The 18,477-nt window shown below is 39.1% G+C and overlaps 4 protein-coding genes across 6 annotated transcripts; 3 read left to right on the top strand and 1 right to left on the bottom strand.

Moving 5' to 3' along the window:
• Positions 1–456: 456 nt before the first annotated feature.
• On the top strand, positions 457–4,407 carry rnf185 (ring finger protein 185). The gene is made up of 6 exons (XM_056404400.1): positions 457–1,038; positions 2,027–2,045; positions 2,145–2,257; positions 2,440–2,494; positions 2,912–3,029; positions 3,121–4,407. The coding sequence occupies exons 1-6, from the start codon at positions 860–862 to the stop codon at positions 3,216–3,218; spliced, it is 582 nt and encodes a 193-aa protein (XP_056260375.1). The 5' UTR covers positions 457–859; the 3' UTR covers positions 3,219–4,407.
• Positions 3,826–10,171, bottom strand: LOC130186993 (uncharacterized). Of its 3 annotated transcripts, XM_056404397.1 has the most exons (3): positions 10,031–10,171; positions 6,706–6,908; positions 3,826–5,128 (listed from the first exon to the last, which is right to left on the bottom strand). In XM_056404397.1, the coding sequence occupies exons 2-3, from the start codon at positions 6,845–6,847 to the stop codon at positions 4,416–4,418; spliced, it is 855 nt and encodes a 284-aa protein (XP_056260372.1). In that variant the 5' UTR covers positions 6,848–6,908; positions 10,031–10,171; the 3' UTR covers positions 3,826–4,415. The 3 variants fall into 3 exon arrangements, with proteins under 3 accessions (XP_056260372.1, XP_056260373.1, XP_056260374.1); XM_056404398.1 differs by lacking the exon at positions 10,031–10,171 and having other exon boundaries at positions 6,706–6,994; XM_056404399.1 differs by lacking the exon at positions 10,031–10,171 and having other exon boundaries at positions 6,566–6,801.
• On the top strand, positions 9,175–11,312 carry LOC130186995 (homeobox protein goosecoid-2). The gene is made up of 3 exons (XM_056404401.1): positions 9,175–9,959; positions 10,056–10,291; positions 11,235–11,312. Exons 1-3 carry the CDS (start codon positions 9,728–9,730, stop codon positions 11,310–11,312), a joined length of 546 nt encoding a protein of 181 aa, XP_056260376.1. The 5' UTR covers positions 9,175–9,727.
• Positions 11,313–12,760: 1,448 nt separating this feature from the next.
• On the top strand, positions 12,761–17,358 carry ess2 (ess-2 splicing factor homolog). The gene is made up of 10 exons (XM_056404395.1): positions 12,761–13,118; positions 13,728–13,896; positions 14,038–14,121; positions 14,381–14,550; positions 14,912–15,029; positions 15,129–15,262; positions 15,436–15,538; positions 15,652–15,761; positions 15,866–15,981; positions 16,205–17,358. The coding sequence occupies exons 1-10, from the start codon at positions 12,972–12,974 to the stop codon at positions 16,482–16,484; spliced, it is 1,431 nt and encodes a 476-aa protein (XP_056260370.1). The 5' UTR covers positions 12,761–12,971; the 3' UTR covers positions 16,485–17,358.
• Positions 17,359–18,477: the final 1,119 nt, after the last annotated feature.

The following is an 18,477-nucleotide window of genomic DNA, read 5'->3' as shown; positions in this document are numbered from 1 at the left end:
TACTGTTTGGTTGGTTCTCATCTGTCCACCATGTTTTTTTTTTTTTCTGCAGCTGTGATTCAATGTACTACCTCCCCTGCACCAAACAGTAGACAGAGTTAGTGCAGGCTAAAACACAGTTAAAAAGTGAATAGGGCAGAATAATTAATTGAAATGTTATTGATATGGCCAAGAGCAATATCCAAATCGCAGGAGCTGCCATTTTTTGATGAAGGTAAGATGTGTCACAACATACCACAAATTAAGCATTGTGGTTCTACAGAGATGCCCGATCAACAAATGATATTCTCAGATCGCAATTGCAGTATCAGTCAAAATCAACGAAAATTGATTTTTTTTTTTTTTTTTTTACATTTTTACACATCTCTAAATGATTTGTGGAGCTTTTTACTGTGTGCTCCTGACAGGCAAAACGGAGGGCAACAAAATCCCATAACTTTAGCCACGCCCCCTGCCCTCACCTCGGGAACTACTACCGGTTTGTGCTACGGATGTGTGATGCAACGAGCTGTACAGATATTTTCCTAACTCCTCAAAACAAGTTACTATCTTCAGCTAGAAAACCAAGTGTTGAGCGACAATTTGTACAAACGACTTTCTTTTCGCTGATGTGTATTTGGTTTCAGTCTTCTTCGCTTGCTAAAGTTAGCATCTCCGTAACGCGCTAGCAGCCGATGGGGTTTGTCTGATTTCACTCCTCTTTTGAAGGATTATTCGCTTCAAGTTCTCTCTCTCGTCTTCTCACATTCGTAAGAAACAAATCCCAACCACTGGGCCTCCCCATGTGCCTCTTTTGAAGCTCTGGGTGCCGGCGGAGTTTCCCCCACCTGTCCCTCCTTGTTTTCGGATCCATCTTTAAATGGCCACCGCTGCCCCCCCTCCAGCCCCTGGCTCTACTGCGGCCACTGAAAACCCCAGTCCCGGGTCCAGCAGCTCGACTGCGGCCGATAGCGGCAACCAGGACAGTACCTTCGAGTGTAACATATGTTTGGACACCGCCAAGGATGCAGTGATCAGCCTGTGTGGACACCTCTTCTGGTATGTTGATGTCTGTGACTCGTGTCTAAGTTATGCATTATAACCCACAGTCAGGGTATTAAGGCCAACGGCGGCTGAGAGGGAGTCCAGATGCCCAGCTTTAGTGAGACTGTTTGTGGTTAATGAGTGAGTTCATTTTAATAAACAAGAAGTACACCAGTTTATAGGCACACATCGTGCTGGCCAGTATCAGTTGTGAAAAACATTTGACACCAACAACCATCATGAGTTGGCTGCTGATATCAGGCCAAGTTTTGAAATTTGCGTGTTATCTTTATTCTAACAGCAAACGTGTAAAGGTAAATTGGGCTCTGTTCAGAGACCTGACTGAAAAGCAGACTTACATTAAGACTGAGGCATTTACAGAGATGCATATTTGCACTACTTGGGTGGAGAAATACCAAATTTTGGTTGACAATACAATACATAAACATATCAGCACTTATTTAGAATAAAACATTACTTGTTATTACAGGAATTATATCAGTTTGTCCGGCTTTCTATGATTTTATTTGGGGAAGAGTAATATTGTGGGATTAATGTCTTAAATAGTCTAAATACAATCATAGGGCTACCAATGTAACATAGTCCATGTGTACGCAAACAGGTTTTGATGTTATCACCTTGGTTTGGTTCATGGAAAGTTTCCAGTCTATGCAGCTAGATCCACCTCTTTAAATATAACTCTGGCCAACCTTTCAGGTCAGGTCTTGAGTTTCTGTTCTGGTTTCAATGGTGACTGTTTGTTTACTCATTTTGAAAGAGAAAGCAATCCCAAAGCTGGATGCCATTTTCTTCCATTTTCCCTGCCTCTAGTAGCTGAGCCCACCCTCATCTTTTCACTTCAGATGTGGATGTCATTTTTAGTAAATGCTATATTCTTAGCACAGTAAGGTATTTTAGGACATATGTAATATTTCACTAATCAAATCTCTTCTCTGTCCCAACATGTCAACTCTCATCTTCCTTTGCATCTCCTCTTAATCAGTTGGCCTTGTTTGCATCAGGTAAGATGAACCCTTTAATCCAATTAATAACAGGGTATTTTTATTAATGCTTTATAACTGGAGTAGGTAGCATCTTAATATTTCTTTGTCTTGATGCAGTGGTTGGAGACCAGACCCAACAGACAAGTATGTCCAGTGTGTAAAGCTGGCATTAGTCGAGACAAAGTTATCCCCTTATATGGGCGGGGAAGCACAGGTCAACAGGACCCCAGGTTGGTAGTTCTGTTTGGTATTAAACTTCAGGCTGACTCTAAACTTCACATACTATGTAATCTCAATCCTCTTCCCCATAATACTACAGTGGTAAATATGTCCTAATTTAGAGTCACATCTTTAACAGCATTTTTAAACTGTGTTTATACTGGCTTTTACTAACTGTGGCTTTGTTTTATAGAGAAAGAACACCCCCTCGACCACAAGGGCAAAGGCCTGAACCAGAAAACCGTGGCGTAAGTACTATGCACAAGTATACATCCATGGTAATAACAAAGTATATGATTTCATGATTTTGTGCCAGATCAGTACGTTTAGTTTTCTTGATTCCAAACATGTTAGGCAGCTGTATGTATTTTCTCAGTGCAATGTCAGCTGTTAGGTAACATTATGCATTCATGATGAAACATTACATAGAATGATGCAGGTGCTGTGGTGCAAACCCTGTGTTTTATTCATTAACAAAAGGATATTTCCCACTGGGATCTATTAGATGCTAAGCTCTGAGTTGCAGAGGTGTCTCTTGAGAATCACCTCAGATTGCACTGCCTGTTGCGTCACGTCTGACTAACTGTATGTTAAACTGTACCTCAGATATTGTGAAGATGTGGTTAAACATTAAAAGAAAGTGCACAAATGTTCATGTTTTACAGGGATTTCAAGGATTTGGCTTTGGAGATGGGGGTTTCCAAATGTCATTTGGAATTGGTGCCTTTCCATTTGGCATTTTTGCTACAGCTTTTAACATCAATGATGGAAGACCTCCACCAGGTACATATGTTTAACACATTTCACCTTGACCACTCTGTATCTTTTATCAACAACATATCAAATAACCTCTGTTAAACAATTTCCCAAACAGCCGCCCCTGGGACGCCACAGCACATGGATGAACAGTTTCTGTCTCGACTCTTCCTGTTTGTCGCTCTGGTGATTATGTTTTGGCTGCTGATTGCATAAATGTATTGAAAGACAACAACTTGGGTTAAGCCAAAAGATTCAGCAAAGATGAGACACTGACACACAATGTGTTTGTGACAATGTGATTTTGCCTCCATACATGTTTTGGTTTCTTGTTTTTTTTTTGTTTGTTATTTTTACCAAGCCATGTGAGATTTGAATGAAGCAGCTTTGATATAAAATAAAGATGTAATGTAAGAAAAGTAGCTTTAACCTAACACTTAATCTTGGTTTCCATTGTCATTAGGTCTTTGTCACACCAGATATTTTGACTTGTCTTAGTAGCAAAAGTACAGGACTAATAATATTACTGACTCTGTTGTATAAACCAATTATTTAAGTTAATTTTATGATCTACACCTGTGATTTTCCTACTGTGACATGTCAAATACCTTCCATGAAACAGGCATCTTTAAATTGTTGCAAAGAATCCTACTGAGTTACACACTGAATACGAGCATGTGCTTCCTGCATGTTGTCTCTCTGTTCACTAATGTACTGACAATGTTGCTCTTTGTTTTTATCTAGCTCTACCTGAGCTTACAAATTTCACAACTCATCAAAATTCACCAAAATTGTTCACATGCTTTGTGGAATCAAAACAATGTCAGACATTGTCTCTTTATTTTAAAAATATTTTTAAAAGAACTGTATTGATGCATATTGTATAAGCAGCTGAAAGATTAATTTATGAAACAGTGTTCCTCTTCAAATTGCAACATCTTATTTTGTTCAGTTTATCATATGTCGCTGTACTTAAATGTAAAATACTGTATTACAGAGTTAAAATGGAGATTGGTTGATAAACATGAAACCATTTCTCTAAATGTGAATTCACTCTATTGATGGTAAAGTTATGTAAGTAAAGATGTTAATCATCATCTGTTTGTTTTCCTATAAAGCTGTAAATCTATTATGGCTTCATTCTCGCATAGGCCTTACTTGTCCAATTAATATGCAAATAAAGACACACCAAACCAAAGTGGTGTGAAAAATTTAAATGACTTGCACAATACTGAGATCTGTTGAGAAATAGTTTTGTTGTTTTTGATTCTTAATTATTTCACATGAAAAAAGGATGTACTTCAACCACTTTGTGCTGTAAAAAAAAAAAAAAGAAGAAAAATAGATATTTTGGCCATTTTATGGAAGAGATTTATAGAAAAGAGAATAAAGTACAAAAAAAGTCTGTTTGGCTTAGTCCTGTGTTTCTGGCTCTGTCTGTTTCTCTTGGGATTCTGACTGTGCAACGTTGAACTCTGCTTCATACATGATCTGCTGGATCTTTATTTTTGTCTCGCACCTTTTCTGTGGAGCAAGTCGTTTCAGAGCGGGGACAAAGCTCAGCAGAAACAGTTCATCTTCATCCCGTGGCCTGGAGGGAAATGAGGTGCCATTGTCTTTGACCAGCCATTTTGTAGGGGATGTTGTACTTTGAGAAGAAGGTGGGGAAAGTGACTCTTGCAGCAGGCGCCGTTTCCGTCCAGTTTTGCTGACAGGGGTGATCTGTGGGCTTGATGGTAGCTTGGCCATAACAGCCAGCTGCGCCATCTGTGTGTCTTGAGACATCGAAGGAAGCTGTGTCACAAATGCTACTTGAGGTTTGAGGTCGGGTTGACTTACAGGGGCTTTCATGATGGACTGTGGCGTTTTGACTGCCTCAGATGATGCAGTTTCTCCCTCCGCACTGCCAGATTCATTGTCAGGATTGTCGTGGTCTTCATCATTGTTGCTGCAGATGTCTGCCACCCCACTTCTTGATCCAGTGAAGGGTGCGATAAAATTCATAAGTTGTCTGTATTTCCATCTACTCTGTACGATCTCCCCTTGCTTCTTGCTTTTGATCTCCATTCGGACTTCCTTCAAGTACCGGTCTCTCATGTTCTTCCATTTTCTTTTACACTCCTCAGCTAGAAAGTAAAATATCAGAGTGTAAGAAGCAAGAAATCACATGATATTCCTGATTATTAGCAAGGAATGAAGAAAAATTATATTAACAAAGACAAAGCAACCTGAACTCAAGTGTCGATCATAGATGCAGTTTACGATTATGTTAATTATTGGTTCAATTATTTTCTCTCCCTCCCTTAATGGATTAATGGCTTCCTGTATAAAATATAATCAAACTGTCAACAAAAGCCAAATGAAATCACATCACCTTAAGTCCAAGGTGACATCTTCAGATTGCTTGTTTTGATGGTCCAAAACTCAACTATATTCTACTTACTTTACAATAAGTTGGAAAAAAAATACAGAAAAACCTCAAAACTAAGACATTGGAACAGAGGAATGTTTTAGGTTTTGTCTTGAAAATGACTTATTTAAAATGATTAACTGCTCATCTAAATAACTGCTAATTAATTTTCTATCCACAAATTCATCAACTTCTCATTTCAGCTCTAGTGTTGATTACACTATATGTTTATTTGGTTTTAGACTGCAAACAATACACTTGGTGAATTTATACAGTTGAAATAACACCTCTTGGAAAGTTTTAACAAAAACTGAAATATAATCTTTGTTACATTAAATAGTACATGTACCTAATAAAATGGGCAGGGAGTGAAAAGCCTGATGTATTTCCAGTGTAAACTATAAGGGGGTATTAAAATATAGCAAAACTTTTTTTTCCAAGTAAAAAAGGCTTCAATATGAGACTATAAAGTTACACAGAGATAGGCTGAACGTGGGCTGAAATTCTGCTTATTTTTCTTTATATTGGTGGTGATTCGCCGTGTCTGAAGGTCACGGTTAGTTCAGCCGTGTTTTATGCGGCTCCATCATTGACCTGGGTTCGTGCACCTAATTACATTTCAGACTAACGGCCTCCGTGTCCTGGCTCTGACACATTTTATCCAACACGCCGTGGTGTCGCTGCCGCTTCCACGAGACTTCGAGAAGCTTTCAGTTTGTATGGACTTCGCCGTGTTAACGAGCGTGACGAAGGCACGCGGCTGGGTAAACAGCGATTCCGCGGCGCTCTGAGCATATTTGCTCCTCCGCCGTGCCGTGTTGGACACGCGGCTGGCGGCGCAGTAGTATGGAGTAGCAGAGCTGGACCATGCCGTACGGTGCAGCGCGGCCTAGGCGTGCGAGCTGCGGCTGCTACCGCTAGCACGGTACGCGCGGTTGCAGTCACACCACCGGGCTGCACTCGCGCGGATTAAAAAAAAAATATTTAAAAAAACTACAAACTGCCCGGAAGAGACACGTGAAACACCCCTATCTGCTAGTTACACATGTGTTTTCTAATTTATTTATGTTTGGTCGTCCACGCCAATATCAGATGAGCAAATAATAACTGACAGTAAAGTTATGATTAACAAATAAAACAACCCAATACTCACATGGGAGACCCAGTAGGAGGCTGATGTTTCTCCAGGCAGTTGCCCGACTTTCCGTGCAGCGGTAATTCGGCAAAGTGACATTGTACAGCTCTGGGAAATTAAATACGGCCAATATTAACTTATCGTCCATTTTGCCCTACCGTTGTGTCTGTGCTGCGCGGACGCGGAAGCGGCAGTCTTCTCCCGCCTTTTCCGCCCAGCTGCTGCTTCAACGCAACGCGAGTTATCGCGAGTGGCGAGCTGTCTGCCGCGCTGTGTCGCTCTGCCGTTCACCGGTACCATTGTAGTCTTTTGTCACAGGGGGGCGCACGACATGTGTACTGGCCTCCATTACCGCTGTGCTCTACAGTGGGAGAAAAAAAGAAATTACAATTCATATTTTGTCATTATTCAATTCTAGATTTAGATGTAATCTAAATGTAAAAGTTATTCTGAAATAGTGGTTTGGACTAATACTTTTATTATTGTTAATATTACCTTAATGTTGACATTGTTATTAAAACACACAATAACAATAACAAACTGAGTGTAAAACAAAATCTATAAATGAGAAAAAATTAAAATGTAAACCAAGAACAAATACACTCTGAGAATGAAAGAAGACAGTTCTACATTGAACGAGTGGGAAAATGAATAGCAGCGGGATCAAACCCAACCATCTGGTCAGCTGTGGATGAACCAAACACCATTGACCCAGCATGAGCAACCCAACAATGTGTTTTAAACAACCCAGCATTTTTTAGTGTAATATAAATGATTGATTATTATATTTAACTGTAACAAAAGCTGTTGAAAAAACAGGGCGTAGAAAAGTGGATTGAGTCAATATGTATTGGCACATGCGAGTGATTTGTCTTTCTCCTTACTCCTGAGAATACTATAGTTCAATTTCAGTAACATAAACCCATATAAATAAAAAAAACATATGGTTACAGTGAGTTCATACCACCTCAGTTCAGAAAACCTGCAGGGTGATGTTGAAGCAAGACAGATCCAGAGCTCAATTTAAGATTTCATGGAAAAGATATTAGGAAAGAAGAGAAACATGTTTGTGTTTGTGTAGTTGCTGAAACCACAGAATTGTTTTGTCAATTCCTCTCCACTCCCCAGGGTTTTACTATCTGACAAGTGTTTTCTGAACCTTCAACAGTTACTACTGTGTTTCCCTGCATAAGTCTGAAAACCCCATAGAGGAAGGTTGATTCATTGCATTTCCTGGTCACACCGCTGCAATCTCCAATTTCCCAGGAGGTTTTGGGCTCTGGTCCAGCAGTAAGCAGAGACACTGAGCGTTTTTACATGTGAATAGCCTCATGCCTCATGCCAGAGTTCTCTGCTCATTTACCAAATCGTCAGTGTCTGGTTACATTTTATAATCCTGTGTCTACTATTTGAATTATGCTGATTTGATTTGTGTACTTTATTATTCATATATTCCACTGACCTGCTATTTGAGTTGCTGATATATCTGATATCAAAACATAACCTATTGGGCATGTTAGTTACTGATAATTATACTGAAAAGAATCTCACACGGCAGCACTATCAGAACAATTCTGCACGATAACCATGTCATATTCTCCAGAGATGACTGTCTTCAACACTCAGCATCACAACACAATGAGACAGAAACGTAATTGCAATTTCTTTTTCAGCCTCGGCCTGGTGTGGATCATGCTTTTGTGTCGGTATATCTGAACTGGTGTTTGGCCGACTTTTGTTTCTGTGAGAGAGTAAATTAAATCAGTTGCCAAGTATTGTAAGTTTCATTTTTATATCACTTCAGCGTGTTGTTTTTGAAGTATGGTCGTGGACATCATAAAATCATGTGGTGATGAGTAGAACCATTTCTGGTGCACCACTACTGTTGATAATGTTTGCGGGTGAAAACCAAATTAATTGAAGAGAGCAGCCCAAGCAGCTCCTCAAAAATCCAGAAAACTGTAACAACCATGGGGCGCCGGTGCTTTCCTTTGCTTTACTTCTTGTACCAAATATTGCTTTTACAACAACAAAATGAACCTTTATCATTCTAATCCCCAGTAATGAATTTTGAACTGTTTGAACCAACGTGGATGTGGCACAATTCCTTCTTTTGAGAACCACAATAACTGCAGATAATGATCTCACATGCTCCTCAAACTATATGTCAACAATCTAGACGCTATTAAACCCAGGTGAAAAGGATGGGATGGTGTTTATTGTTATCTGTTTTCAAAAGCCCTTATAAGAGGAGCTTAAGACAGATTGTAGAAATCCATTAATTCGTGTATTGCCTTGTATGAAATCACAGGATTTGTTGGGGGGGGATGAATTTAACCTGTAATAGCTTTACCTCAGCTGTGCACATTGTCAGAGAAGTCTGACTGAAAAGACTGCACCGTACAGATAATACACACGATGCATGATTGTGAATACAAATCACATGGAGGGACGCCTTCTCTTTTCTGGATTTACCCTTGCCGTTTGTGCGCATCTGTATTGAGTAGTACATACAAATCTATTAGTGTCACCACACACACCACTGGAAAAATGAGTCATTCATTCATCTGCAACTCCCTAATTATTGGGTGTAATTAGTATGCGTTGTTATTGTTGTCAGTGGAGCCTCAACTTGTGTAATTTACCAAACATGTCTACAAATTTGCACAAGATCATTTGCTGATAAAGCTAAATAGGAAACTGACATTATGAAATAAATTTAGGAGCTAATCCTCAAGTTCAGCATACACAAGTCTTTGGCCACACCAAAAACGTTCATCTTTAAATCCAGGTTTCTAATACCAAGCAATCCCCTTTTCTCTAAAACCTCAACAATAAGGATCTTAGGAGCTCTCCACTTCTCATTTTATGCAGTGAAATCTGATTTCTTTTGGAGAAAGGAATGAGGCAAGATTAACTGAATCTGCCGTCCTCCCTAACCTCTTCACAAAACTGCCCAGATTAGCTAGGAATTAAGTTTCAACCGTTTTATGTGTCTGGTCCATAGGGGGGATTATAGTTTTACTATTTTTTTGCCTCCCAATTTCACTATAAGGGTCTGACACACTGTTGTAGAGAGAGGAGAAGTAGAAGAGCAGCTGAGCCTGAGCAATCGAAAAGTGCTGTGTGTCAATATCCCGTGATCATCGTTCCTTGTGTTTTATTGGAATTTCTTTGGAGATGGATGGACTGATAAGGATGGAGAGACAAAAGTTTCCTTTCACTATTGAAAACATATTGAGCAAATATCCAAACAGTAATGGAGACAGACGGACATGTGAGACAAGTGGTGCTGGACTACAAGAGAAGAGTCCTGTTGGAGACCAGACAGAGACTGTTCATCATGCCTGTGTATGCTGCTGCTACTGCTCCCACTGTGGAGACATATTCAGAGCTGACTTCATTCATGAAGGTAAGACCAAACAGTCAGCTCTGTTGGCAGCGCTGTTGGTTTTGTCATCAGTATCACTTATTCTCCCTAACCTCAAATCAGACTTCCCCCCTGCAGCCTGTCAGTATGGATGGCCCCCAGCGATGCTCTCAAACTCATGTAGGCTGGGAGAGGCTCACAGAGAGGAGCAGTCACCCGGTCAGGTGCAGAGGCGGACCAGACGTCACCGCACTATCTTCACAGAGGAGCAGCTGGACGCACTGGAGGAGCTGTTCCTGCAGAACCAGTATCCAGATGTGAACACAAGGGAGAAATTGGCACAGCACACTCACTTAAGAGAAGAAAGAGTAGAGGTAAGAGTTCTGTCACATTCAGCCTTTCAGGTCATTCCATGTCAAAGATAAGGTTGTTGTGGCACTGTCTCAGATTTTGTTCAAACCTTTTCTATATCATGAATAGGTCCCAAAACCAAGGCCTGTAAAATGTTTCTGTTCAAATTCTATGTTTTTAAATTTTTCCAGGCCTTGATATTATTTTATTATTTTGTATAAACTCTGGCAAGCCATGTTTGGGCATTAATATCTTGACAGGTTTTGCTCCCAGCCTCACCAAACTTTGTAGCATGGAAGACAAACATGTTTTTGTATTCCAAAACATTTGAAAGCATGTACTGCATGTCATTTTATCTTTATAAGGCCCTAGATTGAGAAAAAAGTGCAAAATTCGTCAATGAGAGTGAGATTTAGGGTACTACAAACCCATATTTTTGCACCGATATGATATTGATCATTATTTTTTCTGCAAATACAATCTTTTATTAATTTTGTTCCAATTTTTGAGGTCTCTATCTACAATCGACATGAAGATATTATGATGAAAACAAGATGTGGTAGCATATTTTGGTTAGTTTGATAGGGCCAAGATAGTATGTGGGGTACCTAAGTAGGATCATTTACAGGCCTTAGTTTTGGCTTTGAGCCAAATCTAAGATAGTGCTGATGTGCTGAATTGACACGGAATGACTCAATAATCAATAAACAATAGCACTGTTTACACAGTAAAATAAGGTTTAATAAGCTACAAACTGCTGAATGTGAATGAGGAGTAACAAATGTATGAAATTTTAAATACTGTATTTTAAAAAGGATATAATAGCACTGTATTTTGCCAATTTGCTGTTTTTATTAAATGTCTGTGTTGGTTATTATGTTTGATAATGGTGAATAAGTTGCCAAATATTGTAAGTACAGTATGTGAAAAACTGAAAAAATAAATTACAACTACCTTTTCTGCTAGGTTTGGTTTAAAAACCGAAGAGCAAAGTGGAGACGCCAGAAAAGACTATCATTTGGTGTGGGAAACACAGAAAACTAAATTTTGTACTGGATATATGGAAGACAGCACTGAAAAGGAAGTGTGTGTGTGTGTGTGTGTGTGTGTTTGTGTGTGTGTGTGTGTGTGTGTGTGTGTGTGTGTGTGTGTGGGAGAGTCACATGCAAGGAATTTTGCTTGCTATTGTTATCAAATATAATAGCCAGACAAAATCTTTGTTTTTCCACAAAATAAACAGACATGGAGCTTTTTGTGTCAGTCAAATCATGTGACTGTAGACAGTTTTGTAACCTATTTGTGAAGCTGGTTGGTTGAGTATGATAGAAGTACTGGCAGCATATACTAACACTAATCCTGAAATGTAAACCTTGAATTTGTAAATGGATTGTTCTAGTTTGCACCAATTGTGGAAAAAGTGCCCTTGATAACAAATAAAGTTCTTTTGACATAGATGGAGGAACTTCATTTTTACACAATCCATCATTGCAATTGCAATTCATCAATAAAGCATCATACCAATTTAACACATGACACGCAGTGAACACTTCAAATTATAATTGAAATATTTTACTCTGTTTTTTCAGCTTCAGGTCTGTGTTCAGGAAAGAATATGTGGAAATTGTCCAACAACTGAGATCTCCATATCAATCAGTCAATTCACTAACCAGCAGTTTGGGTATCAGGAACCCCCCTGTGGCTCAGGCATTACAATATTGTATATAGCATTTATTCTGTAGGTGGGGCGATAACAGAAGTCAGAGTGACTCCTCTCCTCTGAAGAACCTTTCCTGCACATTCAGCATGTTAAGTAATGGTGACAGTGGACTAATCAGCAATGACGTAATTTTTGTTGTCTTACCAAGCAATTGTAATCACGGTACAATTGGTAGCCTATAAATTCATTATATCTGTCACGTTAAATATAACAAGACATTTTTGGGGGGCTGTAATTTCCGATGCATGTTTTTGTCAAGCAAGTAGATCTTACCTAACAACACTGATACACATTCTACAAACAGATATTAATTACACTGATCACAAAACATAATATCTTATCTTTAAGTTATAACAAGAGTTACAATAGTGTGCTGCAGGGATGACAGATATTTGAAGGCCAACTTGGAAGTTAGCATCACCTTCTTCACTAATCTTCACTAATGAACCACCACTTTAATAATTTTTGAAGTCTAAATACAACCACCAGTCGTAAAGAAAAAACTAATAACGTGTTCACCACAAACCTTATTTTAGTCACCACTCCAAAAGCCCATTAAAAAACACCCGGAAGTGCTAAAATGCTAACTAATTTCGGGGGTGTAGGTCTAATTCCTGCGGCACTCTTTTGGTATGTTGAATTAAGCACTATATTCCAATTTTCAAAATGAGAAATGACAACAAACTGTTTTTACGTATCAAGTGAAGCTTATAAACACAAATGCTGGAAGTTTCCTGAGCGTCCATAAACTTCCTGTGACGTAACATCTCAGACTGTACGGAAATACGTCGTTCGTACGCTGCAGCGCTGTGTTACCCAAAACTTAGCTAACGCGTTACAGCTGGTCTCGTTCGCAGCTATTCCTATCTGTGGTGTCTACGATACTATTTACATTATTTAAATGGTGCTCTTCAAGTAGAACAGCCACCTTGCGTTTCCATCCAGTCGACGTTTGTGGTTGAACGATCGCCGTTAGCCGATACACAATGGAGGGCAGCGCTAGCGTGAGGAAAGCGCTGTCCGGGACCCTCGTTCCTTCAACGGTAACAACAGTGGCTCTCCGGCAGCAACCCGAGGAGACAGAGCACGGGGCACTGAACAGAAAGGTCCTGGATGAAGAGGAATACATTGAGGTAGTTAAGCTATAGACAACTATATGTCGTTTTATGTGTCAATACTGTGATATTGTGGTATTTTATGGTTTGATATTATTGGGAAGTTTGTTATGGAGGTATTGGTTTAATTCATAATCAAGTGGGCTTACAGAAAAAACAGGCAAGAGTATTGATAATCTAATACTCAGTTTGATAAATTGCTAAACAAAAAAGGCAAAGCACCCTGGTAACAGCTTTTCATATGTGATGAATTGTGTAGCTTTTTCTCTTTTTATATCATTGTTAATTAATTGTCTCTAAGTTTTGAACTGTTGGTCAGTACAAAGTGCAATTATATGACGTTTTATTGGGATGTGGGCATCTTTATGTCTATTCTGACATTTCACAGACTGAAAGATTAATCGTAATCATCATAATCAGCAGATGAATTGTTTATTGAAATGATAGTGCAGCCTTACCATCCTGTTTTGTTTTTAGCACTAGTAAGAAATAAGAAATTTCTGTATATCAGAGTGAAAGTGAGAGAAATACAGGTCAGTTCTATAAATGTTGTTGTTGTTGTTGTGTAGTATGTCATTATCCTCTGTTTTTCAAAGTCAAATGTACTTGCCTGTGTACTTCCAACAGAGTTTAGAGAAGATCATACAGAGGGATTTCTTCCCAGATGTGACAAAATTACAAGCGCAGAAGGATTACCTGGAAGCAGAGGAAACTGGAGACCTGGAGCGAATGAGAGAGATATCCATCCGATATGGATCATCATTGACAAAATCTACCCCACGATCTTCTGCACCCTGTGAGTATTATGAGAAAGTGAATTTAGACCCTGTATTTCAATGTTTTTCTCCCTTTCTTAGAGAGAGAAAGAATAGCTTTTGTTTGTTTTGCTGCTCCATGAAAATGACAATTTTTTCCTTTTGTCCTCTTCGTGTGTAAGATGTTACTCCAGCTAGCTTTGAGACACCAGTGGGCCGCACGGGATCTCCCTCCTCTACTCATGGCAATAAATGTTTAGATACAGGTAAGTATTTCATTTTTTAATTTGAAGTGCAGATAATTTAAGAGACTGTTCTGAGCTTTGTGTTTACATGAACCCACAGATCTGTATCCCACTTTAAACTCCCTTTTTTCCATCTTACATAAATCATTTCCCATGCTGTGTATAATTGTCTTCTTCATTTGGTCCTATCAGTGGACATATTTGGCAGTTATACTGTTACAAATGGACTTAGAGAAGGAACAGTAATTTAACCCTGTATCTATCGATATTTTATTTATAGAGAGCAAAGATGATGACAAGGAGGAGAAAGAGCTGCCCTCTCTGGATCGTTTCCTTGCTAAAAATACCAGTGAGGATAATGCATCATTTGAACAGATAATGGATCTGGCAAAAGACAAGGAGAAACTGAGGCATGCCTGGTTATATGAGGCTGAGGCTGAATTCAAACAGGTACGCATGTGCAGTTTAGGTTTTACTTGAATTCAAAGCATATGAAATATGATTACTTACATTACAAGTGTTCTGATCATAGACTGATTTTGAGTAAATTGTCTGTGACCAAATTGTTGATTAGCAGAAATTATTGAGTAGCTTATTACTGAAATACTTTAATCAAACAATCACCACCCAAAAACCTCAAATGTGGCTCTGAAAAGTTTGTAGCTTGTTCCTGCATGAAAACTGCATCCCTGACGGGTATGAAGATTTCATGGCTTAGTTTTCAGTCGCAGTTGATCACTGTCAGACAGATGATTATTTTGCACACCCCAAGACTACAGTGAAAACATTCATAAACACTGATATTTTTCAGCGCCATGAGGAGAACCTAGCTTTACCATCGATGGAGAAGGCAGCACTTGAATGTGTCAAAGCTGGATTGGAGACATGGGAATACAAAGCGAAGAATGCCTTGATGTATTATCCAGAGGGTAAGATAATTTTTTAAAAACATGAATCCTCAATATTGATCACATTTAGCTGTGAAAAAAAATTGAATGTAATGTGCTTTTCACATTTCTCCAATTAAGGTGTTAAAGACGATGATGCTCTCTTTAAGAAGCCAAGGGAGGTGGTTCACAAGAATACACGCTTTGTTGGGGACCCATTCAGCAAAGCTCTAAACAAAAGCCAGATTCAACAGGCTGCAGCTCTAAATGCACAGGTAATAAATAAGGCATGATGTTGCATTAGGGTAATTTTGTTTTCGCCTGAATGTGCTCCATACTCTTGATTGAAGTGTTTCAGCATGGCAGTCTGTTCTTTAGTTGAATAAATGAATGAATGATACAGCTGATGTATAACCTTTTTTTTTTTTTTTTTTTTTGATTTGTCCAGTTCAAACAGGGTAAAGTCGGCCCCGATGGGAAAGAGCTCATCCCCCATGAATCCCCGACAGTGAATGGATATGGTTTTGAAAGAACACCTTCCCCTGCACCTGGTAAGTTGGTTTTACAATCCTCCTCCAAATAGATGACAGATGACAATAAATGTTGCCTTGAATGGCTGATTCAACGTGGCGTAGATTTCTGAAAGCTGTTTTTGTTCCCTCAGGTGTAGCTGAGTCACCTCTGATGACCTGGGGTGAGATCGAGAGTACACCATTTCGTCTGGATGGATCAGACACCCCATATGTTGAGAGGAATCACGGTCCATCATTTAAGGTACTGAACATAAACTGGTAGCTGCAAGGCTTTGTTAATCGCATTTTTGTATTTTATTATTTGCTAAGTTGTAAAATATTGACACTTCATATTGTTTCAAAAAGATTCCAGAACCGGGACGACGAGAGAGGCTGGGTTTAAAGATGGCCAATGAAGCTGCAGCTAAAAACCGTGCAAAGAAACAGGAGGCATTGCGAAAGGTCACAGAGAACCTTGCAAGGTAAACACATTTTTGACTTTGTACACTCTTTATTTTATCTGCTTCTTCAGGTAACAACGCTTCACTGCATCTGTCAGACTCCTTTCTATCAAGAGGGAAAGTCCAGCTTAAATTTTAAACAACGTATTTAACACCACTAGTCTTCCACTGTATTTGTTAGTGCAATCTTGAAGAAATTATTACAGTCACAAACTAACTGAGCACCTCATCCTTTGTCTTGCAGTCTTACGCCTAAAGGCCTGAGCCCAGCCCTCACCCCAGCCCTGCAGAGGCTTGTAAATCGGACATCTAGCAAATACACGGACAAAGCACTAAGAGCAAGTTACACCCCATCTCCCTCACACAGAGTCGTCGGCTGCAAGTCTCCCTTCGGTGGCCCATCCACTCCGTCAGGAACACCAACACCAAACAAAGCCAAGACCCCAAGCTCTCAGGACCTTACGTCACTCACGGACAATCTGCTGCAACTTCCCAAGAGACGGAAAGCCTCAGACTTTTTCTAAGCAAGAGAAGCTGCGCTCTGCTGGGATTGTACAAAATAGACTCATCATAACGTGGATAACTTCACTATAAATTCTCCAGACCCTGTTTTCTCAGATTAAAGAGCACAACTTTCAGCTGGATGACTGGATAAAGAAATGTACAGTGGACTGAAGAATATTTGAGGGTTTGTTTGTTACTATTTTGCGCAGATGGGTTAATGTAGATCCCGGTGAAATATAGTGTCCAAATTCTATGTAATTATTTGTTTCTTATTTTTTATATTTTGTTTTAATGCAAGGTTTCATAGATTTACATACAGTTGTTTCCAGTTAAACCCCTGCTATCCTTGCCACATACCCATGCTTAACTGATTTTTAATATGATTATAACCCAGTAATTGTCACAGAGGATTACACATACAAATTACATTTTAATTCATACATGTAACCATGACATTTCAGTGTGTCTCTGCATCATAGAAATTGCTTAGAAGTACATGTTTTGTTACATTAAAACCGGTTTCCCCATCGTAAAATTTTTGTGTTGGTGTTAGAAATAAGAAAAAAAAAAAAAAAAAGTTAGACAGTTAGAAAGGGCTTCAGTTAGACAGCTCACTGATTATCAGTGTAAATGATGAATGTGTCTTTTTACCCCTTCATGTTATTTTTTGGGGCATATTTGTCTTTATTTGCGATAGTCACAGTGAGAGACAGGAAAGCTAGTGAGAGAGAGAGAGGGGATGACCTACATCTTTTTAATTTAAAGTTGAAAAATTTACAGGCAAAGCCTGGTTAGCATTATAAAACTTTACAATCTTTTTGTTAATATCTATAATTAAATTGGACATTTGACTAAGAATTGTCTGCAAAAGAATATAATAAATGTTTCACCTGATGACATCCTCGTCAATAGTTCTGTTCCACCTCCTGCTGGTGGTGGAACAGAACTGTGAATAATAACTTTATACCTCTCTTCTTTTTCTCACGCAAGCTTCAAATGTAAAGTCATACTGTAAAGTCATACTGCTCTGTGTTTGAGATACAGCCAGAAATACCCCAACATGTACTCGATCTGTTTTTTGGAACATTAGAGGTTACAGGGTACCCTAACTCCAAAAGGTCAAATCTTTTTTATCAAATGAGGTTTCTCTGTTGTGTGGTGAAGTCACATCGCTTGTTAAGTCAGTCTTAAAACAGAACTTTTAAGCGCATATGTACAGTGAAAGAATTACTGGTCAAATTATGACAATGAAGCTTCGTGCAACACCAGTGTAAGAGTTGGCGGATAAACTGTACAGTGCTCCTGTGAAAAAATGTATTTCAAACCTCAGCGGAGGCTAATATGAGGCTTCAGCAGTCTGAGTCAAGTGGGTATCATCTGACAGTACAGGCTTTTTAGCACTAAATTCCCTCTCTGTGTTTCCCCAGATGGTGTTTCCTTGCCGAGCTGCACTCAGACAGCTAAAGCTTTATATTAACTTCAGCTGAACTTTAGAGTGTACTTTTTGTACACAAGGACTATAGATGTTGTCCATATTGGCATATGAGAATTGTTTTAAGGCAGAAAAAAACTCATCCTTTTAAAAGACTCAAAGCCAGTTTCAAAGCTGTGTAAGAATGAAAATTTAACAGCACTGTCAGATTATTGACAAATGGTGGGGATGAATATGTGTATCATTATTGTGAAACGTTTCTCCATTAATATGTTTACACAAGAGCTGTCAGCCTGTGGACTTGTCACAGCAGCTGACGCACCCTGGATATGATGCCAATATATTTGCGGTGAATTAGTGAGCCAATGAGGAAGGTTTAAATGCTGCTGCGTTAGACTGTAATAGAAGTCATAAACTGCATTTGTTGGATTTATACAAGTGGGGGATGAGGCCCAGTGGTTGTATGAATTGGGACACTGCACAGAAATCATGTGCACATTGTTGTTGTACTTTTAGTCCCAAAATCTGCTGTTGAAGACATTTATATGTCTTTTCCAGTATGATTAGAAAAGCAGGCTGTA

Source organism: Seriola aureovittata, chromosome 18, assembly GCF_021018895.1.
Source record: "Seriola aureovittata isolate HTS-2021-v1 ecotype China chromosome 18, ASM2101889v1, whole genome shotgun sequence".
NCBI classification, from domain to species: Eukaryota; Metazoa; Chordata; class Actinopteri; order Carangiformes; family Carangidae; genus Seriola; species Seriola aureovittata.
This window is presented reverse-complemented; position numbering and strand designations above follow the sequence as displayed.